The 21,949-nt window shown below is 40.7% G+C and overlaps 2 protein-coding genes and 1 long non-coding RNA gene across 3 annotated transcripts in view; 2 read left to right on the top strand and 1 right to left on the bottom strand.

The window, feature by feature from the left end:
- The window catches only part of LOC135347803 (uncharacterized), a gene marked incomplete in the record, with an annotated part of 825,189 nt that overhangs the window by 344,136 nt on the left and 459,104 nt on the right, over nucleotides 1-21,949 (bottom strand).
- Nucleotides 2,000-21,949, top strand: part of LOC135348017 (uncharacterized) — a 31,188-nt gene continuing 11,238 nt past the window's right edge. Inside the window, exons 1-2 of the long non-coding RNA XR_010398617.1 lie at nucleotides 2,000-2,066; nucleotides 6,922-7,185. This is a non-coding gene — a long non-coding RNA (uncharacterized LOC135348017). The remainder of the gene's footprint in view (nucleotides 2,067-6,921; nucleotides 7,186-21,949) is intronic.
- LOC135347976 (uncharacterized) lies at nucleotides 11,766-19,399 on the top strand. Its single transcript, XM_064546148.1, has 5 exons — nucleotides 11,766-12,087; nucleotides 12,286-12,411; nucleotides 12,679-12,762; nucleotides 18,032-18,124; nucleotides 19,082-19,399. The coding sequence occupies exons 1-5, from the start codon at nucleotides 12,015-12,017 to the stop codon at nucleotides 19,252-19,254; spliced, it is 549 nt and encodes a 182-aa protein (XP_064402218.1). The 5' UTR covers nucleotides 11,766-12,014; the 3' UTR covers nucleotides 19,255-19,399.

The raw sequence follows: 21,949 nt of genomic DNA on the forward strand, positions 1-21,949 counted from the left end.
GCCTATAGCGAAGTGAAGAGATGTCTCTAAAGCCGGGCGAGGAAATTCCAGACAAGAACTAGTAATGATTGGAGCCATTTACAGTTGAATATGATCTAGTAGTGTCTACATAACTGTGTAAAGGAAATAGTGGGTTGGTCAAGTCAAAGTATCGCTACAAGTGATGAAGAATTCATGTGTCGTACTTAGAACTCTTCAGTCTTCATCACTTGTAGTAATACTTTGACTTGACCGAACCCACTATTTTTTGAAGAATGAAGAGTTCAAGTACGACACATGGAATATCTTATGTTTGCGATGAGCATTTTGTGTTGCAGTATTTTTTGGCATAGTGGCCAGAATAGCGACATGGCCGCATTTCAGAAAATATCCGCAGCTAAAAACAACCATACCTCGAATCTAATGACTATAAATTAAGTCTACATGAATAATTATGTGACGTTGTAACGGATTGGAGGTAATTATAATGTTCTCGCCCGCTTTTAACAATAGCTTGTAGCTGTAGCTAAGCGTACCGGGTTTTTCTGTAGTCACAATGTGTTTCTCGAAAACTGGGTGTTCTCAATGATGATTCGAGGCCAACCGATTACCGCTTCTTGAGGAAAAGCTTCTCAAGAACCTTACTTACTTCTTACTTTAATATGTCAGTCACCCATTTGCGGTGAAGTGCGTTATTATAGAGTGCACTTTTAGGCCATACAAAGTTTAGTTTCTCAGGCCCTCCCCTTGGAAATTGGCAGCTTTCCTAAACATTAGAGAAAGGTATAGATGTGGTTTTCAATAATGCCATGATTGTAATTATTACATCAATCAACCAATGTTGCTCTCGGGGCTGCTGCCACGGTTATACACCTTAGATTCATGGCATAACCTACATACTTTTCAACACACTGTAAAAAATGATGTGTGGTTTTCACGCAGAGTACGCGTGGCTATTGTGGCAAGTATAAGGAAAACCGCACGTTTGCCACAATAGCCACACACTCTGCGTGAAAACCACACATCATTTTTTTCAGTGGCACATTCGCTTTCTTCATCAAATCCAGTAGATCTAGCCACCTGCCCGGTCGGTGCACATGAACAAAGTGTGTGTATTGATCTACCCACGTCACACCCTCTGCACTGTATCACACTATTGAAGTGCATTGACATGCGCTATACACACAAGGGTAATACGTGTGATTTAAGGTATTATGATGCCATATTCAAGCAATACAGTATATAGGCAAATATCGTAGAGGGTCGTCTTTTAAACTGAAGTACGGTGTAGTACCGTATAGCGGGTAATTTTTGTGGGGTAAAATATTCGTTATTTTCGTGGGCAAGCTGACCTCCACGAAATGTTAACGTATAGGCGTGGCTTGCCGGAACGTATGAATGCAGTGCAGGCAACAAGACTATAAACGAAATTTTTAGTCACAAAAACCACCGTTTTCGAGTTAAATGAATATTTTACCGCACGATAATTACCCGCTATTGGTGTACTGTAAAATGAATGCAGCTAAAATTTAACTGTATGCTATGATAATTTTAAATTACCGGTATAAATTATGTATCCATTGACTTAAATTCTCTCGATCAGGGTGGCTTGACATACTGCACAAATATATGGCCTCTTGGTGTCGGTACTTAATATACCTAACATTATACTTATACTACCCCCCCCCCCCCCCATCACAAGCACACAGAACAAAGCACCTCCATGCATGCACAGTTGAAGGTGAACTGCTTAAGGAACATGTGTGAAGACTACGTTTGGCCACAGAGGATTCATTGTAAGTTAACCCTATTGGTAGCTCTAATTTTATGGTAGTCTGGTTTGAATAAAATTATGGTAACTATGGTGGTTAAAGGTAGTTTGTTTTGACAACATCGGCTTGCTCCAAATATTATGCAGATGATGATACAGCATGCACCAGAGCTTGGTTTTACATACTCTTCTACAATGTCAGCTTTATTCAATTGGCTATAATTTAAATTCCGCTCTTGGCCACGCTCCCAAATACATGACGGTACTTTTGCAAACTATCAAGGAGGTGATGGCTCTGTCAAAATGTCACATGCAGGTTGGTTAATAAATATCTAATTATACATTTGCAGTGATCAGCACTAATTGGCAATTATCGATCACATAATTATATAGTCACTCTCCTCCATGCTCTGATGATTGCTGAGTCAACGAATATATGTATGGTGCTCTGCCCAATTAGTGCATGTATATACTTTAAGACTAGCTAGCTACCTATAATTATAGTAACAATTTTAGAAGTGATCTCAATTACCGTAAGTAATTACAGCGCCACCATAATTTAAACGCCACGTCGGCATCAGCATAATTTTTTAGATCCTAAAAAGCGCCAACCATTGCTGGAATTATTTTTTTCTGGCGCTTATAAAAAGGCTTGTTTGAGTTATCAAGACAATCATCCTGCATCGTTGACTTCCTTCACTTCTAAACAGTTGTCTAACCCATATATAGCTACAGTCAATGAATTGTTGTTCACGAGTCACTCAGCTCTCAGCGGTGCAGCTAGCAAGTGAAAAAAAGACCACGCCCATTTTCTCTACAAATTCTATACTAACTGTTGAACATAAGCGCCACCATAATTTAGGCGCCATGAAGCTTGGGCTGAACGCAATTTTTTGTGTGCCACTCAGAAGTGGACTTAATTTTTTCTGGCGCTGCAATTACGGTACTCCCTTCTGTTTGTTGACTCTCTGTTCTATATATATATATTTGCTGACTCAGCAACAGCACTCTCGAGACTTAGGTAATTGCTCCAAAGCTGTACCTACCTGCTGTACCTCTGCTGATTTACAATACATGTGATACATGTACTGTGTTACTGCATGCATGTATACATAATTGTACGCTAGCATGCATGGGCACAATCACAACATTAATTTAGTTTTAATAAATTCACCATTCATAATAATACTTGTTTACATGAAAGTAATGCCAACGTGAGTACACATGCACTTATCCAGCATTATTATGAGTTTGGAGTATAGATGCTAGATAGTACATTTAGCGAGCTGTTAAAACCCTTCTACAAGAGAAAATGATGAAGTACAAGCTGCGATCTTTCTACTCAAAAGGAGCTTTTCTAGTTCTTGTGTGGACACTGCTTATTACATCCGTAATGACTATCCTTTATCGTATCACAAAATCAGGATATCTCCACTACACGGATCAGAGACTTTTTCTATTACCGATTATTGCCTTCACTCCCATAGCAGGATGGCTAGCTGATGTACGGTATGGAAACTTCAAGGTGTTTAAATTCGGAGCACTGTTATTTTTTTTCTCAGCGGTAATGACCTGCATTTCTATGATAATCAAAGGTGAGGGAGTTCATCCGACTGTTACTCTGGTTGCTACAACTGCAGCTGTGTTTGTTGCTTATCTTGGAGTTAGTGCATGCGCAGTAACAGCTCTTCAGCTAGGCTTGGATCAGATGCCAGATGCTTCATCTGACAATGTTTTATCAAGTGGTTCATTTTCTCAGCTCTTTTTGGTGTATGGATTAGCCAAAAAAGTACAGAATCTTGTGCTTTCTCAGATCCTGACAATAATATCATTTCAAGTATCTACCCAGTGTTTGCTATGAGCGTTCTGTGCTGTAGTATTTTTCTTTTAGCCCCTAAATGGTTAATAATTGAACCAAAGTCACCTCAGTCCCTCAAAATCATTTACCAAATTCTCAAATTTGCTGCCAAGCACAAAGCTCCCCTCAATTGCAGTGCTCTCACATACTGGGAGGAAGACATACCTTCAAGAATGGACCTGGGAAAGTTGAGATACGGTGGACCATTCACTACAGAGCAAGTTGAAGATGTAAAAACGTTCTTCAACATTATTGTTATCCAAATACCATTGTTTTTTGTCTCATTATCATCCCGAGAATTATACGTACATCTTAATTACCAACCGTTTCCCTCTATCGACAAATGCACTGCTTCACTTATTAGTCTCTTCACTTATCACCCTTCTTTTGTGCAATGCTAGTAACGCTTATCTCAGAATTAATAGTCTATCCTCTAGTTAAAATGGAACCACCAAGCATCCTAAAACAGATTGGATTTGCTTGCTTCTTCATTGTGGTAGCAAATATAGGGATATTGAGTGCAGAAGTTGTGAGCTATTTCCATAAGATACAAGTTTGGATTGAAATAGCTACTTCAATAATTGAAGGTCTTGTTTACTTGTCCTTCTTGACAAACTTGATTCTGTTGTTTGCTTGTGCGCAATCTCCATATAACATGCGTGGTCTGTTGGTGGGATTTGCATTATTACTTCATGGCTCATCGTTAAGCCTCGGTGAACTTTTCTTTGGTATCACGGTCAAGCTTGGCGACAAATGCTACAACTACATAATTTATTCGTCAATCATGATAGCGATTACTTTGTTTGGATTCATCCTGTACTGCCTCCTGGCTCGCTGGTACAAGAGGAGAGTAGCTATAATTCATTAATCACACTGTCCGGTTGAGCTATTATGTTTATATACATGCAGGTGGTTGAGATATCAAAAGCTGCATTGTGTTATTTAGATAAATTCCCCCATTTATCACACATTATTTTTTTACATGGAAGGTAAATAAACTAACTTGAGTAAACATTTTTCTTGGTACAAATGTTCCAAAACTAAGAGTATAATTATAATTATAGCTATAGCTATGGTCACTACAACTGCATGCAGCTGTGTTAGATGCATATCTTGGAGTTAGTGCATGCGCAGTAACAGCTCTTCAGCTATAATTAAATAGATGCCGGATGCTTTGTCTGACAACATTATCAAGTGGTTTATTTTTTGGTGTATCGATTAGGGAAATTATCCTACAAGTTGTGCTTTCGTAGATAATGAGAATAAATTCATTTTGTTTAGTCTATAATATTATATCTAGCGATAGCTATGACCATTGTGTACTGTAGTATTTTTTAGCCCCAAATATACGGGAAATATCCAGCGCATGCGTAAGCATGCCGTCAGTAGTAGCTGGTGTAAAACTATCTTACGTTACCACGAGGAGGAAGTCAAATGGCTAATAATTGAACCAAAGTCATATCAATTCCTAAAATCATCTACCAAGTTCTCAAATTTGCAGCCAAGCACAAAGCTCCCCTCAATTGCAGTGCTCTCACATACTGAGAGGAAGACATACCTTCAATAATAGACCTGGGAAAGTCGAGATACGGTGGACTATTCACTATACAGAGCAACTTGAACGTTCTTCAACATTGTTGTTTCCAACTATTGTTTATTGTCTCATTATCATCTCATGTACATCAAATCACCAACCATTATTGCCTATTAGTGCATGCACTGACTGCCTCACTTATCACTTATTATTACCCTATATTATTGTTTGCGTAATGCATGCTATACAGAAGTTTTCAGGTAGGTTGAGGGAATACTTTAGAGTGTAAAGTTACTCATGCATAAGTTATAATTGTATACTGTGTTGTATGTACATCCAACAGTAATTTAACTATATGCAGAGTAACTGGTAAACATCGACTCTTTTGTAACGTCGACTCCATTTCATAACATCGGCTCCTTTTTAACACATCGATCTTTACGACGTCGACTTTTTTATAACGTCAACTTCATTTCTTAACATAACATCGACTCTTTTTGGATTTTGACACAAACAGAATTGCCACGACATGCAATCATGTCTCATGTCTGAGTAGTATGAGTATGAGGAAGAACAGGCAGGTGTCATCGGGCACATCAACAACTCAACCTTCGGCTGGATACACTGACAACCTAAGAATTGGGTACTTGCGGACGACAGTTCCAGAAATGTTACTATTTGAGTAGAATAATTTATAGAAAACTGTGCTGGTTGATTGCTACTCTTTACTTCACTTAGATATTGATACGGAATAATTGAAATATACTTCAAGATTCGAAGGTATATGCCCTGAGTCTGCCCACTCAATTACAGCAGGTGCTGCTTTCCGGAGTACCTCAAGACTTTTCGATGCTTTAACAGCATGCAAAGTACCAAATTCATCTCCTGCCACAGTTAAGGCAGTAGAGGGATGGTAATTCAGACAGTATCAGTTCTAGTTCAATTTCTATCACGGTGCCAGTGCATGGCAGCCAATGATATAGGTAGCGTAATTTCTTGCATTTACCTATTTCAGGGATTTTGTCATAATTATAAGAAATGTTCACATATCGGACACACGAGTCAGACAGTGTCACTGCAAGCCTGAGAGCTTTGAAGTCTTGATCTATTGCGACAACGTTTCCACACCAGGGAACTCCAGGCACGAGGGTGGCTGAGGAGAGAGCTAGAGTATAGAGCCTTGTGCATGAGATACGGAGACATAGCTTGTCATATAGGCTGACAGGTATGCAGTCAGTGGATCTTAAGCAGTACTTCAGTAGGAGGAAATGAGAGCAGTTGGAACTTCACATGATCATCAATAGATAAATGATCAAAGGGAGAGAGGGTCTATACGTGCTAGCCTCGATTCCAGGCCGCTCTCAATTGAGAAAGACTCTAGTGAGAGGGGCTGGGATTGAGGCTATCTACGTGCAACCCTCAATAAACATCCGCGCCGCGTCTAAATTGTGTCCGCAAAATGCCCGGGAAATACCTCCTTTTTATGTTTCTAAGTTTCCTCAGTATATAGTTTACTATGCTACGGTGGCCGAGAAGGGTCACCCGCCTCCGCCTACCGCCACAATGAACCGCGGGCGGATATGTTTTGTTAACCGCTTGCACTTAATTCTAAATTTATACTCACGAAAATCACCGTTTTCGAGATAAACGAATTTTTTACCCCACAAAAATTACCCACGTATATACGGTATACAGTATTACATTTACCTGGCTTCAAGTACATGTAGCTCTGTGTGACCTATATACTTACGCCAATTTATTGACCCCTCTCCCATGCAGGACCCCTCCTACTACTCTACCTGTACCAAGCCCTATAGAGGACTGATGGCAACAGGAGTACTATATAACAGACCACCAGTGGAGTAAAGTAGACACTTGCAACTCTCAAGAAATGGCAGCTATTTTGTTGGACTCTTACACACTACATCCTGATAAGAGGATCGCAAGGTGGACATATGCATTGCCATGGCTACCAGAGACAACACGTCTACTACCATAGCAACAATCAAGTAGCAGGACGTCATATCTGAGCTAGCTTTGGAGGTAATACAGTAGGAAAAACTAGCAGCTAATTACAGGTACATTGTAGTGCATGATAGGACCCGAATGGGTGGTGTGAATGTAGCTCTACACAGCTAAACTGTTTAGTAGAGCATATTAATTTTGAACGGCCATAACGCCGTTGGTCCAATAAGGTTGGGCTTAGTGGGCCCACGCTCTTAGAGTATCAATTATAACAGTGTATGTGCATGCGTTCATAGTTCACAATAATAATGTGTGCATGGTTCTGTTTGATGAAACACAAACTCAATTTACTGCATGTTAATACGATAATTTCTCACAGTTACAACGCTCTTAGAGTATACCTCTTTCCTTGGCAATCTGTTGTAGAAATTACAACAACGGTAACGAATCGTTATGATGAATTAGATGAAGTTGTATGTGAGCTCCTCCCTGACAAACAAACTGTAGTCTAGGTAACGGCCTTATCAGTCAAGTAGGCTAAAAATCTGTGTCCTTTGATGTAAGCTTTGATGTCTCTTTGTGCATATGTAGTTAAAAAAAAAAAAAAGAAACCTTTGACTAGCTAGGAAGAGTAGCAGTAGTAGTAGTAGGAAGAGTAGCAGTAGTAGTAGCAGTGCAAGCAGGACTAGACTAGATTAAAAAGTTGGTGGAAAGAATAACTGACCGTTTGGACGTCACCTGGCTGCCAGACTTTCATCTCGACTCTTCCCCCTGAGTAGCTGGCCTTTCTCTAAGCCACAAAACTGAGCAAGAAGCTGAAGAAGCAGCTAGACAGAGACATGTACCTAGCCTTGAGAATTGGGAGGCGTGGCTCAACTAGTTAGCCCAGCCCAGAGGAATTGTTACCGTGGGTACTGAACAACCGTAGAAGTAGGGCTACCCCTGGCTTTACTGAATTAACTAGCTGTGTCTGCTGTCTAGTTGGACCAGATTTAGCTAGATAATGGGGTAGAGAATAGTTGAGCGGTGCTGTGTGTAGCTTGAACTGTACTGGCAAGAATCTAGTAAGCATCCCTATGCACTGATAACTCGTCAGAATGGAGGGTATGTTCTAGGGATCTGGACAGCTGTACATCCAAAGGAGCCAAGGAATGCCAATCATCTTCTCCCAGTCTCTGACACGCTAAACAAAACGAGCTAGAACTGGGAGTCCCAGCTAGAATTGCTAGCCGGATCTAGACTAATAGAATGACATGGAGGCGTGGTGAGGCCGGATCCACACTAATTGATCGACCTAAAGACGCTCCTGTTCCAGATTTCACGAATGGCAAGGAAAGGGTTATAGTAGACTCTCGTTATCCGATCACCCTTGGACCATGCAGCTTGGCCGGACTAGCGAGGTGGCTGTATTTCATAAAATAGCCGCGGTTAAAAAACGACCTTACCTCTATAGAATCTAATGACCACACCGAACACCTGTGGAAAGGACTCTCGAGGATAATGAAGGATATTGAAGCGGCGTTCTGCTCTCTATTAAGTGTAATCTGCCAAACCACACCCAAAACGTCATATCCGGCCGCATAAACGTACATTGAAAACCTAGTTTGGGGCAGCCAGTATATATATACTGGCCAGTATAATTATACGGAATAGCGAATGGCCGCATTTCAGGGTGAGTTTTGTGCAGTAAACATCTAGCTAGCAATCCGTGCAATAGCGGGTATATTGAGGTGGCCGTACTTCAGAGAGCCGGAATAACGAGAGCCTACTGTATCAATTAACAGTGCATGCACATGCACGTTCACAGTTTATGTATACATGGTTCTGTTTGGAATGAGGGGGGTGAAACGCAAACTCAATTTACTGCAGGATAATTTCTCAGTGCATGCATGTGCATACACTGACGTTCACAGTTCACGTATATGCATGCATGGTTCTGTTTGGAATGAGGGATGAAACACAAACTCAATTTACTTCATGTTATGATAGGATAATTTCTCAGTTACAACGCTTATCACATGTACATGTGTATGTGCATGGTTCAGTTTGGAATGAGGGAGATGAAACACAAACTCAATTCACTGTTAATAGGATAATTTCTCAGTTTAACGCTCTTAGAGTATCAATTAACAGTGCATGTGCCACACAATAACATGGTTATGTTTGGAATGAGGGATGAAACCATAGATACATCTATAATTATGATGAAACACAAACTCAATTTACTGTTACTAGGCTCTTAGAGTATCAATTAACAGTGCATGTGCATGGACGTTCACAGTACAATAACATGGTTCTGTTTGGAATGAAGGATGAAACCATAGATACATCTATGATTATGATGAAACACAATTAGGCTCTTAGAGTATCAATTAACAGTGCACGTTCACAGTTTACAATAACATGGTTCTGTTTGGAATGAGGGATGAAACCATAGATACATCTATAATTATGATGAAACACAAACTCAATTTACTGTTACTAGGCTCTTAGAGTATCAATTAACAGTGCATGTGCATGGACGTTCACAGTACAATAACATGGTTCTGTTTGGAATGAAGGATGAAACCATAGATACATCTATGATTATGATGAAACACAATTAGGCTCTTAGAGTATCAATTAACAGTGCACGTTCACAGTTTACAATAACATGGTTCTGTTTGGAATGAGGGATGAAACCATAGATACATCTATAATTATGATGAAACACAATTACTGTTACTAGGCTCTTAGAGTATCAATTAACAGTGCACGTTCACAATAACATGGTTCTGTTTGGAATGAGGGACGAAACCATAGATACATCTATAATTATGATGAAACACAATTACTGTTGTTAGGCTCTTAGAGTATCAATTAACAGTGCACGTTCACAGTTCACAATAACATGGTTCTGTTTGGAATGAGGGATGAAACCATAGTCTGATACATCTATAATTATGATGGAACACAAACTCAATTTAGGCTCAGTTATATACAACGCTCTTGAGTTCACAATATGTACATTTGCATGTATGCATGGTTCTGTTTGGAAAGAGGGTAGCCTCGATCCCAGGTCGAGTTTTCGCTTTTATAATAAACAACTTACCTACAATTATTCTAGCTCCGCCCAGCTATATACCTCTGACACACCCAAACATTATTGATGTGATAAATCAAAGCTGATCCGCACAGTGATGCAGTTTTTGTTTGGGGTTAGCTTCTTACTTTGGACCATCTGACGCTTCATTACGAATTTTCGTCACCTTTAACGGCTCTTACCATGCAAGAAGGCCAGGGTGTGTTGTTTGCACACTCAGTGTCAGAGAGTAAGCTTAAGAACTTGCTTTGCACTGCCCCAGTTCTAGCATATACCTTTGCTTTGGAAACTGATGCACTAGCTGATACTATATATAATATTATAGCGTGGTCAGGTGCAGTTTTGGCACAGGAGGACGAGATGGGTCAGTTAAACCCAGTAGCATAATTTCGAATTGAGGCGAAATGACCACAACACAGAGCTTGAAACTCTTGCAATTGTCTAGGATGTGAAGTACTATTGGTCGTACTTGTTGCGACATCATTAACTTATACTCACTGATCATGCCGTTTGTACTTCTCTTTTCAGCACGAGCAACCCCTTCTGCTAAATGGGCCCGTCGGGTATCTGCCAAGGAAGCAAATATAGCTGTCCAGTGGCATCTGTATCATGTGTGGTTGCTGGTGTGAGGGTCTAATAGCGATTCTCAGTTCAAGCCAATAATTGCTTACCCAGGTGATGATGTTGTGAGGAAGGTGGTTATATCAACAGGTGAGGCTTTTGATTTGACTGCATGGTGGACTTCTTTATCACGAGTGTGCTAATACTCCTGGTAGGTGTCTACAGCTGTTCCTCCACAGGAGAGACGAGAGGGAGGGTTTGATTCAGGAGGGTAGATTTTCAGGGTATACTTTGCAGAAAAGAGAATCTATGAGCTATACTCCGCCATCGGTATTGGTGGCCACGCGCCAGGGACACGAGCAGCAGCCAGACATTATACTGTCGGTCGTGCTTCTAGGAAGGATCAGAGTCGGTCTATTAAACCACAAATATTATTATACAACCTATACATACATTTCTAGCTGTTGCCTGCATGGAGGATCGTTTTCGAAGGTTGCTGGGGTTGAGTTGCCTTTGACTATATAGACTCTTTAACGGAAATCAATACGCACTGGTGTTCATTGATTATTGCACCAAAATGAATAGGTGGAAGCAGTTGCTATTCTGGATCAGAAAGTAATTTGTAAGGATGTTTGTAGAGTATGTTGTCTGTCGACATGAAGCACCACACAATTTTGTGGTGCTAACTTTGTTTTACAGCTGGTATATCGGAGGTATAATAATTATGCTGTTGTGCTACATTTGGGTCATACCCGCTGGCTTATGTTAGCAGTTTAACAGTCGAGTGCTTTGGTGGCGGCCATGAGTGGGATGGGAATTTGTCGTGTGTTATGTATGTGTCGGTACAGGAATCTACCTGGGAGTCCCCTTTCTTTTTGCTTTACGGTAGATACTACATTGCCTACTATAGAAGCTCTCTTGCATGCTCACAATTATTAATTGGTAGCAGGACTGCATGTCCAGTGCATGGCGAACAGCCCAAGAGTGCATGCATTATAGACAAACAGAAACGTCATAAAATGTACGACAAGTCGGCTTAGGTCAGCTAGCCAACCTATTACCAGTATAGAATTAAGTTGGTCAACACGTCATGGTTCAATTTTTGTGCATTCCAGAACGTTAGTTTTGCAGCTGCACAACTGATTATACTATAGCCACTCCTACTTCTAAAAGTGTGTGTGCAGCACAGCATAATAATCGCCAACTGAAGTTGAACAAATCAATCAGCAGAGTTGAATCTCATCAAAAACTTGTTTGAAGCAGAATGAAGGGTCTCATCATCGCCAGTGTTCTCATAGTTGCTGTGGCAATGATGGCAACAGCTGTACCTAATGCAGGTATGTTGCATGCATGCATGTAAACTATAACTATATGCAAAGTTTGCTTTATTACCCGGTATAGGAGTGAGTCACTAATAATTATTATAGTAATAATAAGTATTCTGTGAAATTCGAATGCCCACGAAAATGATGGGTAAAACTTTGTACGAAAGGCGTGCACATGCATGCATGCAGTCATAATACTTATATTTATAGAACGACCAATACGGAGTGCAGTCTTTCAGAATAATTATGCTGGTATTCAAGAGTTGCTCAAGGAAATAGCAGAGGCAGAGGCAGAGGCAGAAAAAGACGACAGTCAGATGAGTCTAGGCCAAAATGGTGAGCATGCATATGGCATGTATACCGTATAGCGGGTAATTTTCGTGGGGTAAAATATTCGTTATTTTCGTGGGCAAGCTGACCTCCACGAAATTTTAACGTAGGATTGCAGTGCAGGCAACGAGAACTAAACGAAATTTTTACTCACGAAAACCACCGTTTCTCGAGTTGAACGAATTTTTTACCCACGAAACTTACCCGCTATACGGTATATCCATTAGCTGTGATTTTGTTTAACAATAATTATAACACGTAATTATTTTACAGATGAATTGGAGTGCACTTGCATGCATTTCAAGAATAAGGATCGCCCAATATGCAAAGGATCTAACTGTAACGTCAAACCAGCTGGTATGTTGCATGCATGCAACGTTTGCATAAATATACATGTAGTCAGTGAAGCGTATGAGTTACTTATTGTCTAGACTATAAATTAAGTGGAACCTCCATAAAGCGGACACCATTGGGGAACAGCCTTTTGGCCGTTATAGAGAGGTGGTCTTCCTTGAGAGGTTTCGATTGCCAGCTATAATATAATGTATGCTCCATGAGTCATTTCTTGCTGCAAATGAATATTGTATGCATGCATGTACTGCGTATACTGCTTTGCTAACTGCTAGTCTCGTTCCCAGGTCTTCCTTTATCTTGCTGTTGTCATGCATTGTTTATGAAATACAATATACGAAATGAGGCAGCAAAGAAAAAAATGGGCGCACATGCAGTTAAGAAAAAGTAAGGCCTGGTTTGGGAAATCGCGTGATCTACAAAGATGATAATGATGACTAAGCTATATATTGCTTGGCATATCTAGCTGGTAGCATGCATTTAGAAAGACACAAAAAAATTTTTATATTCGGTATAGAATCTAAACTATATGTAGCCTCGATTCCAGGCCGATTCTGGTACCTATTGCATGGTGATAGTGCGCATGCGTTAGTTTATTCTCCAGAATCTGGGGAATCCCCTTTTTTCTTTCTCTCATCTATTTTCAATCTTTGTACATCAGCTTAGCTCTCTATTGCGTTGTTCCAGAAGGCTTTCACACTAGTCTGAAGCCAAAAGAGGCTCTCATCTACCTCTATGACGGTTGTATGGTCAGGATATCTTACCTTGGATCTGTACAGGCTATGCGCATGGGAAGTGTATGGTGCCGCCTCAAACTGCTACTTGCAAAGACAACCCGGCTATAGGACCATCCTAGGCGTAGATGAGAGCCTCTACTGTCTTAAAACTAGTGTTCAAGCCTTCTAGACCAACGCAATTGACGGCATAAGCCACAGCTTCACAGAACTCAGTCATAGAGATTAAGTATTACGGAACATATTCGTAGTAAACGGACTAATTTCCTGTGTAATTTACTAAGGTTTTACGTTCGTAGTACGATTACCCATATTCTGGGTAATTTAACGCGCATGCATGCGCACTATCACCCCTGCAATAGGTACCAGGCCGTATTTTAATCGGCCTTGAATCGAGGCTAATCTATATGCATGTAGCTAAGGTATATATAGGCTAGCTACGTAGCTAGCTAGCTCCTTGCAAACTTCCAGTTCCAAGTCCATGTTCAGCTTGCAGGCTATGGCAATGTTAATTATTAGTCATAGATCTCTATGTGGGCAGTCCAACATCTATAGCTCTGCATGCCCAAGCTCATTTTCACCCTTCTACCCTCACGCGACTTCCCGATACAGGTTCTCCTTTTTCCTAACTCTATACCTCTATTTCTTTCTTTATTCCTCCATTGAACGATTGTGATAAAAAACAGAAAAAGGAGAGCCTGTGTATGTATGTAGAAGCTTTAGCTAACCACTTCTTTAGCTCGTATACAAGCTTTGCTTTGTAGGGACAAGCTACAGCTAGGTTTTCACGATTGTGCAAAATAATGCGATCTCAGCAATAATTTCCTGCTAATTCTAGGTGTGTCCGTTCTGGGAAGTTATTTTCATTGCTAAAGGCTAGTAAAGCTGGTTGTGGGACTAGAAAGCTGGTTGCTTAAGGTTACGATGCAGTGTTCGCCCACGCAGTAATTATCAGTAGTAAATTAAGCTTGTCTTGACTGTGTACACTAGTCGTCATTTTATTAGACTCGCAAGCCACTCCCTTTTCTCTGATTGGACGGGGGCGGGAGAAAAGGGACTGGTGACTCTGGGCTACAGCTTGTGTAAATCAGGAATGCTATTAAATATTAATGTCACGTGCAAATTATCCAGATGCGTCAAAAGCTAAATTAAGACACACAAGACAAGTATACAGATCTATCTAGCTAGCCTTTTGATATTATAGATCCTTGTACCAGTGTCTGTTGTGCCACAACTTGTGGATTAGCATGGAACAGCTGATGAACGTAGAAATCTTGGCAGTCCTTCTTTGAACCGAGGAGTACGAGTGGCAGCGATTTAAGACAGCTTGTACAAGTCTGACTACTCTCAATTCAACTGCTGCCCTCTGCTATTATCTGTCTTGTATTGTACAGGTTATTAAAAGCTTTAGGCAACCAATAACACACTGAGTTTCGGCTGCCAGTTGACTGTTCTCATCACGTAAAACTGAAACACAGCTAATCTCTGCTGGTGTCTTAGATGACTGTTCGCCCACGCAGTAATTATCAGTAGTAAATCAAGCTTGTTTTGACTGTGTACACTAGTTGTCATTTTATTAGACTCGCAAGCCACTCCCTTTTCCGCCCCCGTCCAATCAGAGAAAAGAGAGTGGCTTGCGAGTCTATCATTTTATATGCTAGATATTGCATGCTCTTTGCCAGTAAGGCAATTATCTATTTAAAGGAGGAAAGGGGCAGGGCGGCTCGAAACAATTTCAATGTAGCCTCTACACAGGCTCTCCTTTTTCTGTTCTTTATCACAATCGTTCAATAAGATAAAATACTGTCTTAATCGTTCAATGAGATAAAATACGGTATTAATTGGAGGAATAAAGAAAGAAATAGACGTAGAGTTAGGAAAAAGGAGAGCCTGTATCGGGAAGTCGCGTGAGGGTAGAAGGGTGGTAGAAGGGTGAAAATGAGCGTGGGCATGCTGAGCTAGCCACGCAGATATCTATGACTAGTAAAACTTTGCCTGCAGCAAGCTGGACATGGACTTGGAACTGGAAGTTTGCAAGCACTATAGCTAGCTATATACCTTAGGCTTAGCTAGATGATCTACTAGTCTAGATTGTGTGTTCAGATTCTATCAGACTATTACCTTTTCTTGTGTCTTTCTACATGCTAGTATAGATCAAGAATAGCTTAGTCATCATTTCATCATTATCATATAGCAGGTAGCTACTGCCACCAGAGCTGGCCACGCTGATCTGACTTGCAGCACAGCTTGGGTGGTTGTCTCAGTACAGTTTTATTAACTCTGAATGCGTGGGAGAATACCTTACGTCACGATTGTGGGCTACATATCGCCCACGTTCATAAAAATCCTTGTGGATCACGCGATTTCCCAAACCAGGCCTTTTCTTAACTGTACGCCCATTTCTTTCTTTGCTGCCTCACTATGTCTTTCTTGTGATTTATGGATGAACAGTGACAACAGCAAGAAAAAGTAAGGCCTGGGAACGAGGCTAATTTCAATGAACAGTCATCGAGTTAGCTCGTGTAGAAGTTGAAAAATATAAAAAAATAGCCGACTACCGTACTTCTTCTAAATAAGGCGCCCTTCTAATAAGGCGCCACCCAGACTGAAAAGTAATTTTAAAGTCTCCATATAGAGCTCCACGTGGCTAGAGATATTATTTTTGGTGGCGCGTTGTAAATGGAGGCTAACATCACATATTTTTTCAGAAAGCTTGAGGATGATGAGAATGAAGCCTGGAATCGAGGATACCAAGATTGTTCAAATAACCTCTATTTATAATTAGGCGCCCTTCTAAATACGCGCCTCCCTGGACCAAATCTAATTTTTCTGTCTCTAATTATGGCCCTTGCTCATATCGTAATTATTAAAAAGAGGCGCCTTATTTAGAAGAAGTACGGTAGCTAGCTATAGTAAACTATGGCATTTTTCTTCAGTTTGTAGATAGATAGGACCAAGAACTCTTCGAGCCGCCCTCAGGAATATCATAAACTGCTGGTAGGTCACTGTTTAGTTCTTGTTAGAGTCTTTCTTTGTCTAATATTTGATGACTAAATCGGCAGTGACCACACGATCTTTGTGGTAAATTTTTTGCCATCTAGTTCGTACTGATAGCTAGCAAGCGCTGTAATAGTTACTTATGAGTAGTGCAACAGTATAGACACATAAAATAATAGAAACAATATCTTCCTTTCTCACAAAAACAAAAAATAAAAGCTCATGAATAATTCACAAACACTGCATCGTAACCTTAATTGAAGCCATGTATATAGTTTCAATCCGAGCTAGCTCTTAGCCGGCCGTTATGGCGTCATGTTGCTCTTTTCCAAAGACTTTGGAGATGGAGGTTCCACTGTATAATTATGATGTGACACTATAGGTGGTATATATTATAGGTTGAGTTTGGGGTGCACTAGCCTCGATCCCATAGCCTTGATCCCAGGCCGAGTTTTCGCTTTTATAACGGTTAGGCGAACAACTAGGCCTGGTACTAGTTGTCTGCGCATGCGTCAAATTTTCATTGTATTTGTGGTCGGCAAAAATATTTAATAAATCAATAATCGAAATTTGTACACACAAAATGCACAGAGTGAATACACAAAAGATGCACATAGAGAGCTGCTTCACAAGGGCCTGGGGAGTTGCCAGTTGTGCTGCAGCACGATTACAGTGACCTAGGGAAACTTCAGGATGATCAAATTACGTTTCAAAAAGAGTTAGCAGGTTGCTGGACTTCTCTGATTCTAGGCCCCAACTCGTAACTCTTGAGAAAACGTAGATTCTCTTGATGCCTCTGAGCTACCCAACAACGCTCGAACGAGCAGGTCATACTCCAGTCCTGTAAGTATAGGACAATAATTATCAAAGACGGTTAAACCCTTACCTCAAACTGTCCAGTCTCGTCCATTAGTATAGCCAAGAGGAGCACTGTTGGGATACTTAGCTGGATATTAGCCATTGCTCCTGTACAGAGAAGTAGACATTCTAAATACGTGTAGATCTATATTAAATTTCTCGTATTAAACAGGTTACAGTGTCATTGTCGACGAGTTGATGATGGCAGCACCAAGTTCTCTAGCTCACACTCTTCACATATTAATGATGAAACTATAGTCTACCTAGATCTTGCCAAACATGAACAAGATTTGATAGCACAGGGCCCACACAAAAATGTCTAACCTTAACAAGCTTGACAAAGCTTTATACCTCTTCCCTTGTTGTTCAGTCTTCAGAATAATGTTTTCTAAGCTTCAGAGAAGAGAGAAGCTTCAGCTAAGAGCCATTCCAATAATGATAAAACGGGAACTGACTTCTAGTACACGATAGTACACGAATATAAATGTCACGAAAGTGAACGAGAATATCCATTTGTCAGAATCTGACAAACGACTGACGCATGCGCAGACAACTAGTACCAGGCCTAGAGTTGTTCGCCTAACCGTTATAAAAGCGAAAACTCGGCCTGGGATCGAGGCTAATAGTGCACATGCAGCTATAAGCCTATATATAACTAGATATCAACTAATACTCCTTCTATATAGATCAACTAATGGCAGTCCTTCAGAATAAATTTGCTGGTATTCAAGAGTTGCTCAAGGCAGAGGCAGAGGCAGAAGATCACAGTCAAGAAATAGGTATAGGTATATATAATTATATAATTATATAGGCCTTGGTAGATTATGCATGGTTTTATAGGCTGTATATATTATAATTATAATTATATAAATAATTGATAGTGTTAAACACATGCATGCATGACTGCATGTGGCCATTATACTAGTTTGTGATGTTATACTTGTGTGACATCAATGTTGTGCTCGTGGTTAACACTGCAGGAATTATGCGGGAATAATAGGCAATTTGTTGAAAAGAATAATAGGTCAGTATTTAAGAAGAATAACAGGCAATGTCTTGAGCATAAATATAATCTATATTAATGAAAGCACCGCGGGTATACTAATGCCTCGGTGGAGGTGCCAAAGCTACATAACATAAAGCTACTAATAGCTAGCTTTTATACACACATTGATTATTATTAATGAACATTTTTAATTTTGCTGCATGCAGAATCACAGGGAAACTCAAAGAGTGGGTAATGATCGACGATGATTGTTGTTAAAAACGATCGATGCCAAAAGTTTAAGTCTAAAATTAATGGCTGCAAGTCAGCAGAGCCTTGCAGCTCTCTTCTCACTCTTGCAGCTACCAATAGCTAGCGTTCTAGTGCAGAGCTATCTACTAAGTAGAGTTAGCAACACTCGGTGAACAAGTTTTGCTACGGACTCTTCTGAAAAGGCTGCAATGGCATTCCAAGCCGGCATAACTCGAGAACGAAGCTTTATTTTGCAAATCCACAAATACCAAGCCAAGAAAACATGATTAAAATAGAAGCCTATAGAAACTCTTACTTGCACTTCATTGATCCTTGAGCAGCTGAAACAGTCTATACACACGCACACACACACACACATACACACACACACACACACATGCACACCGAGGCATAATTATGTCTATATAGGCCAAAATGGTGAGCATGCATGCATGTTAACATTGTCTACATGTGATTTCCACGTTTAATTATTTTGCAGATGAATTGGACTGCGCTTGCATGAATTTCAAGGGTAAGGGTCGCCCATTGTGTGTGGGATCTAACTGCCCCGAACGAGCTAGTACACAACTAGAGATGGGTGATGAATGGTGGGATGAAGCGGAAGAGTTGCTCAGAAGGTCAAGCTGGCTTGTGGGCTTAAACAAACGCTAAAAATGACACAAGTCTGCATGGCCACTGCAGCCCGTATTCATCAAATAAACACTCTGCTAGAGAGTCGTGGATATAACTATAATTATATTAGTCATTGCAGTTTGTAATCATCCATTAATAGTTATAATGAAATCGAATCGTGTGATGACATCATGCATGGTTGATAATTCGAAAGGTATACTTATTACATGGCTATGACATTTTCTGCATAATTATTATAGAAACCAACATAGAAAACACTTGCAGCATATAGATGTAAAAAAGGTAATTTGGTAGTTTTTGTTCTGTTTTGGTGGCTGGATTTACAAGTAAGTGCATCGAAACCTAGCCTCGACTCCAGCCCCTTCAACAGTGGCTTTTCCTTGCGGCCTGGAAAATCGAGGCTGATTGAAACCGTCATATTCTGTCTAGTAAATTTACCACAAGAACCATTCATTCATGTGTCACTATAAAAGCAATGATTTGAAGTATTGGGTGGAGGGTGCGCTCTGGTCTCAAGAATATCAATATGCCCCAGTGCAACCGAAGAGGGAGAGGGATTGGAAATGGAAGTTACCTCGAATTATATCCGCGTTACGCCGGGGTTCAATTGCTACCGTATATAGTTCTACCAGACTGCGAGAGACCCGGCATCAATCACTGTATACATTCGCAGAACCATTCTTTAGAGCGTGCTGAAGATAAACAAGTTTCTCAGAACATGACAGACTGGACCTTTCATGTACTGACACAGAGAACTGCTCCCAAAACCTCCTCCAACTCAATATGTTTCCGTCGAACCGGTGTCATAAAATTTTCGGCCCCTCATGAGATTGGGCCCCCCGGGCCTAGAATTTTAAAATTTAGGCCCCCCATTAACAGCGCAACAGCGGTAACATTATGTGACAGTGCATTCTCAAAATACACCAATACAGTCTTCTATGGTCTTCACAGTCTATGCAGTGCCAGTCAGTTACTGAATGCAGCTCTCCTCACACACACACATTTCATCATTTCATGCATGTACAGTAGTACTACTGGTCTCACAGCCATCACACTGCACCATGTCATTCTATGATAATGACCTCATGCAGCACGAAGCACGTAGGTGCCAACTGTCCCGAATTGGTCAGGACTGTCCAAGATTACCCTTGTCCCGAAAGGAAACGCTATTCACCTCAGATATCCCGGATTTTAGGGTTGCTGCTTCTGAGCTGGGTTACTAAGCTCCAAAAGGCTTATCAAGCCTGAAACTACTGCATGCTAGAATCTTCAAACAATGAACAAAAACAGCTTTACACAAGAAACTTAGTTTATATAGCAAGGGCATATGAGAGAAGCGCCCTTGTACTATGATACAGTCTAATAAGTGGGCGGGGCTCACTTGCACTCTTATTACATGTAGACTACTGGGATTCCACCATAGATACAACAGTTTCTCTCTTGACTTCTATATCTATGATTCCACATTACTTGAGAGCTGAGCCAGTGATGCTATTGGAGCATCCCCACAACAATTTACATCTTCTATGTAGGAAAACATGGAGGGATATGAGTCTTTGCACTGAAAATTGTATGCTCATTTATTGTGAATTCACAAAATTTTGCCTCTGGCGGCCAGCCGCTTGGGGATATAACGCCGCCATGTTTTGTCCTGAAATTTGGCTGAGAAAGTAAGCACAAAGTTGCAAATATGGCGATAGCTATGCACAACATCGATTGTCTTACAGGCAGATCCAACATTGCAGAGCTGCATCAAAGCATTTAACTCTTATATATAAGCATGAGTAACTTGAAAGGTAAATCTTCCTTCACTTTGAATTCCATGATAGAATGATAATGCAAACATTTTTGCTACTTCGATACAGAGTCTTTGCATGCATGCAGTCTCTTTGATGCTTTGTAACTATTATAGATCTAGAGCTAACCTTACCATATAATTCTTTGATTTCGTTCTAAAGATTTCTGTTCGTTTATCTATGGTTCTATCGTGCAGAAAAGGATAGCAGAAAAGAGGGGGGGCCTAATCTCACAGTGGGATGCCTAGTATTTTAACAGATTGGACCCCCTGGGGGGCCTAAACTGTTAATATTCTAGGCCCGGGGGGACCAAAAATTTTAAAATTCTAGGCCCAGGGGGAGCCTAAACATGGGGGGGCCTAAAATTTTATGACACCGGTGTAGAAGCGATATGGGCCCCCCCCCTTATTTTGGGGCCCCCGGCCCTAAAACGCTAGCGATTTGGGGTGTAAGGGGGGGCCCCATTGCACTAGCGGTATACGCCCCCCTTAGTGATTATAGGGCCCCCCTAGAGAAGTCTATTCTGAGCAGTGGAGTCAAGCCAGCACAACAGTAATAGGAGGTTGAGTTGAGAATCAATGGCTATAATGTTTATGTAGGCTATAATGTTTATATATGTAGATCTAAACTCCAATACAGAATATATTACTAGCCTATAATCTGTGCTGCTTGGTCACTGATGCTGCTTGGTCACTGACGATAACAGTATAAGGCAGCCATAATTATGTGCAAAATAAGGCCTGCGTTACAGTGTGGCAGCACATAGCCATTGTATACACAGCACATGCATGCATGCATTCATATAGGCTGAGCATATACTACTGAGAATACAAGCAGCAGCCGCAGCCCATGCACTTTGTTATCAAGAACTTTTCCTGGCGAAGTTGAGCAAATCAAAGAGCAAGAAATTGTGGAGG

Source organism: Halichondria panicea, chromosome 14, assembly GCF_963675165.1.
Source record: "Halichondria panicea chromosome 14, odHalPani1.1, whole genome shotgun sequence".
Lineage (NCBI taxonomy): Eukaryota > Metazoa > Porifera > Demospongiae > Suberitida > Halichondriidae > Halichondria > Halichondria panicea.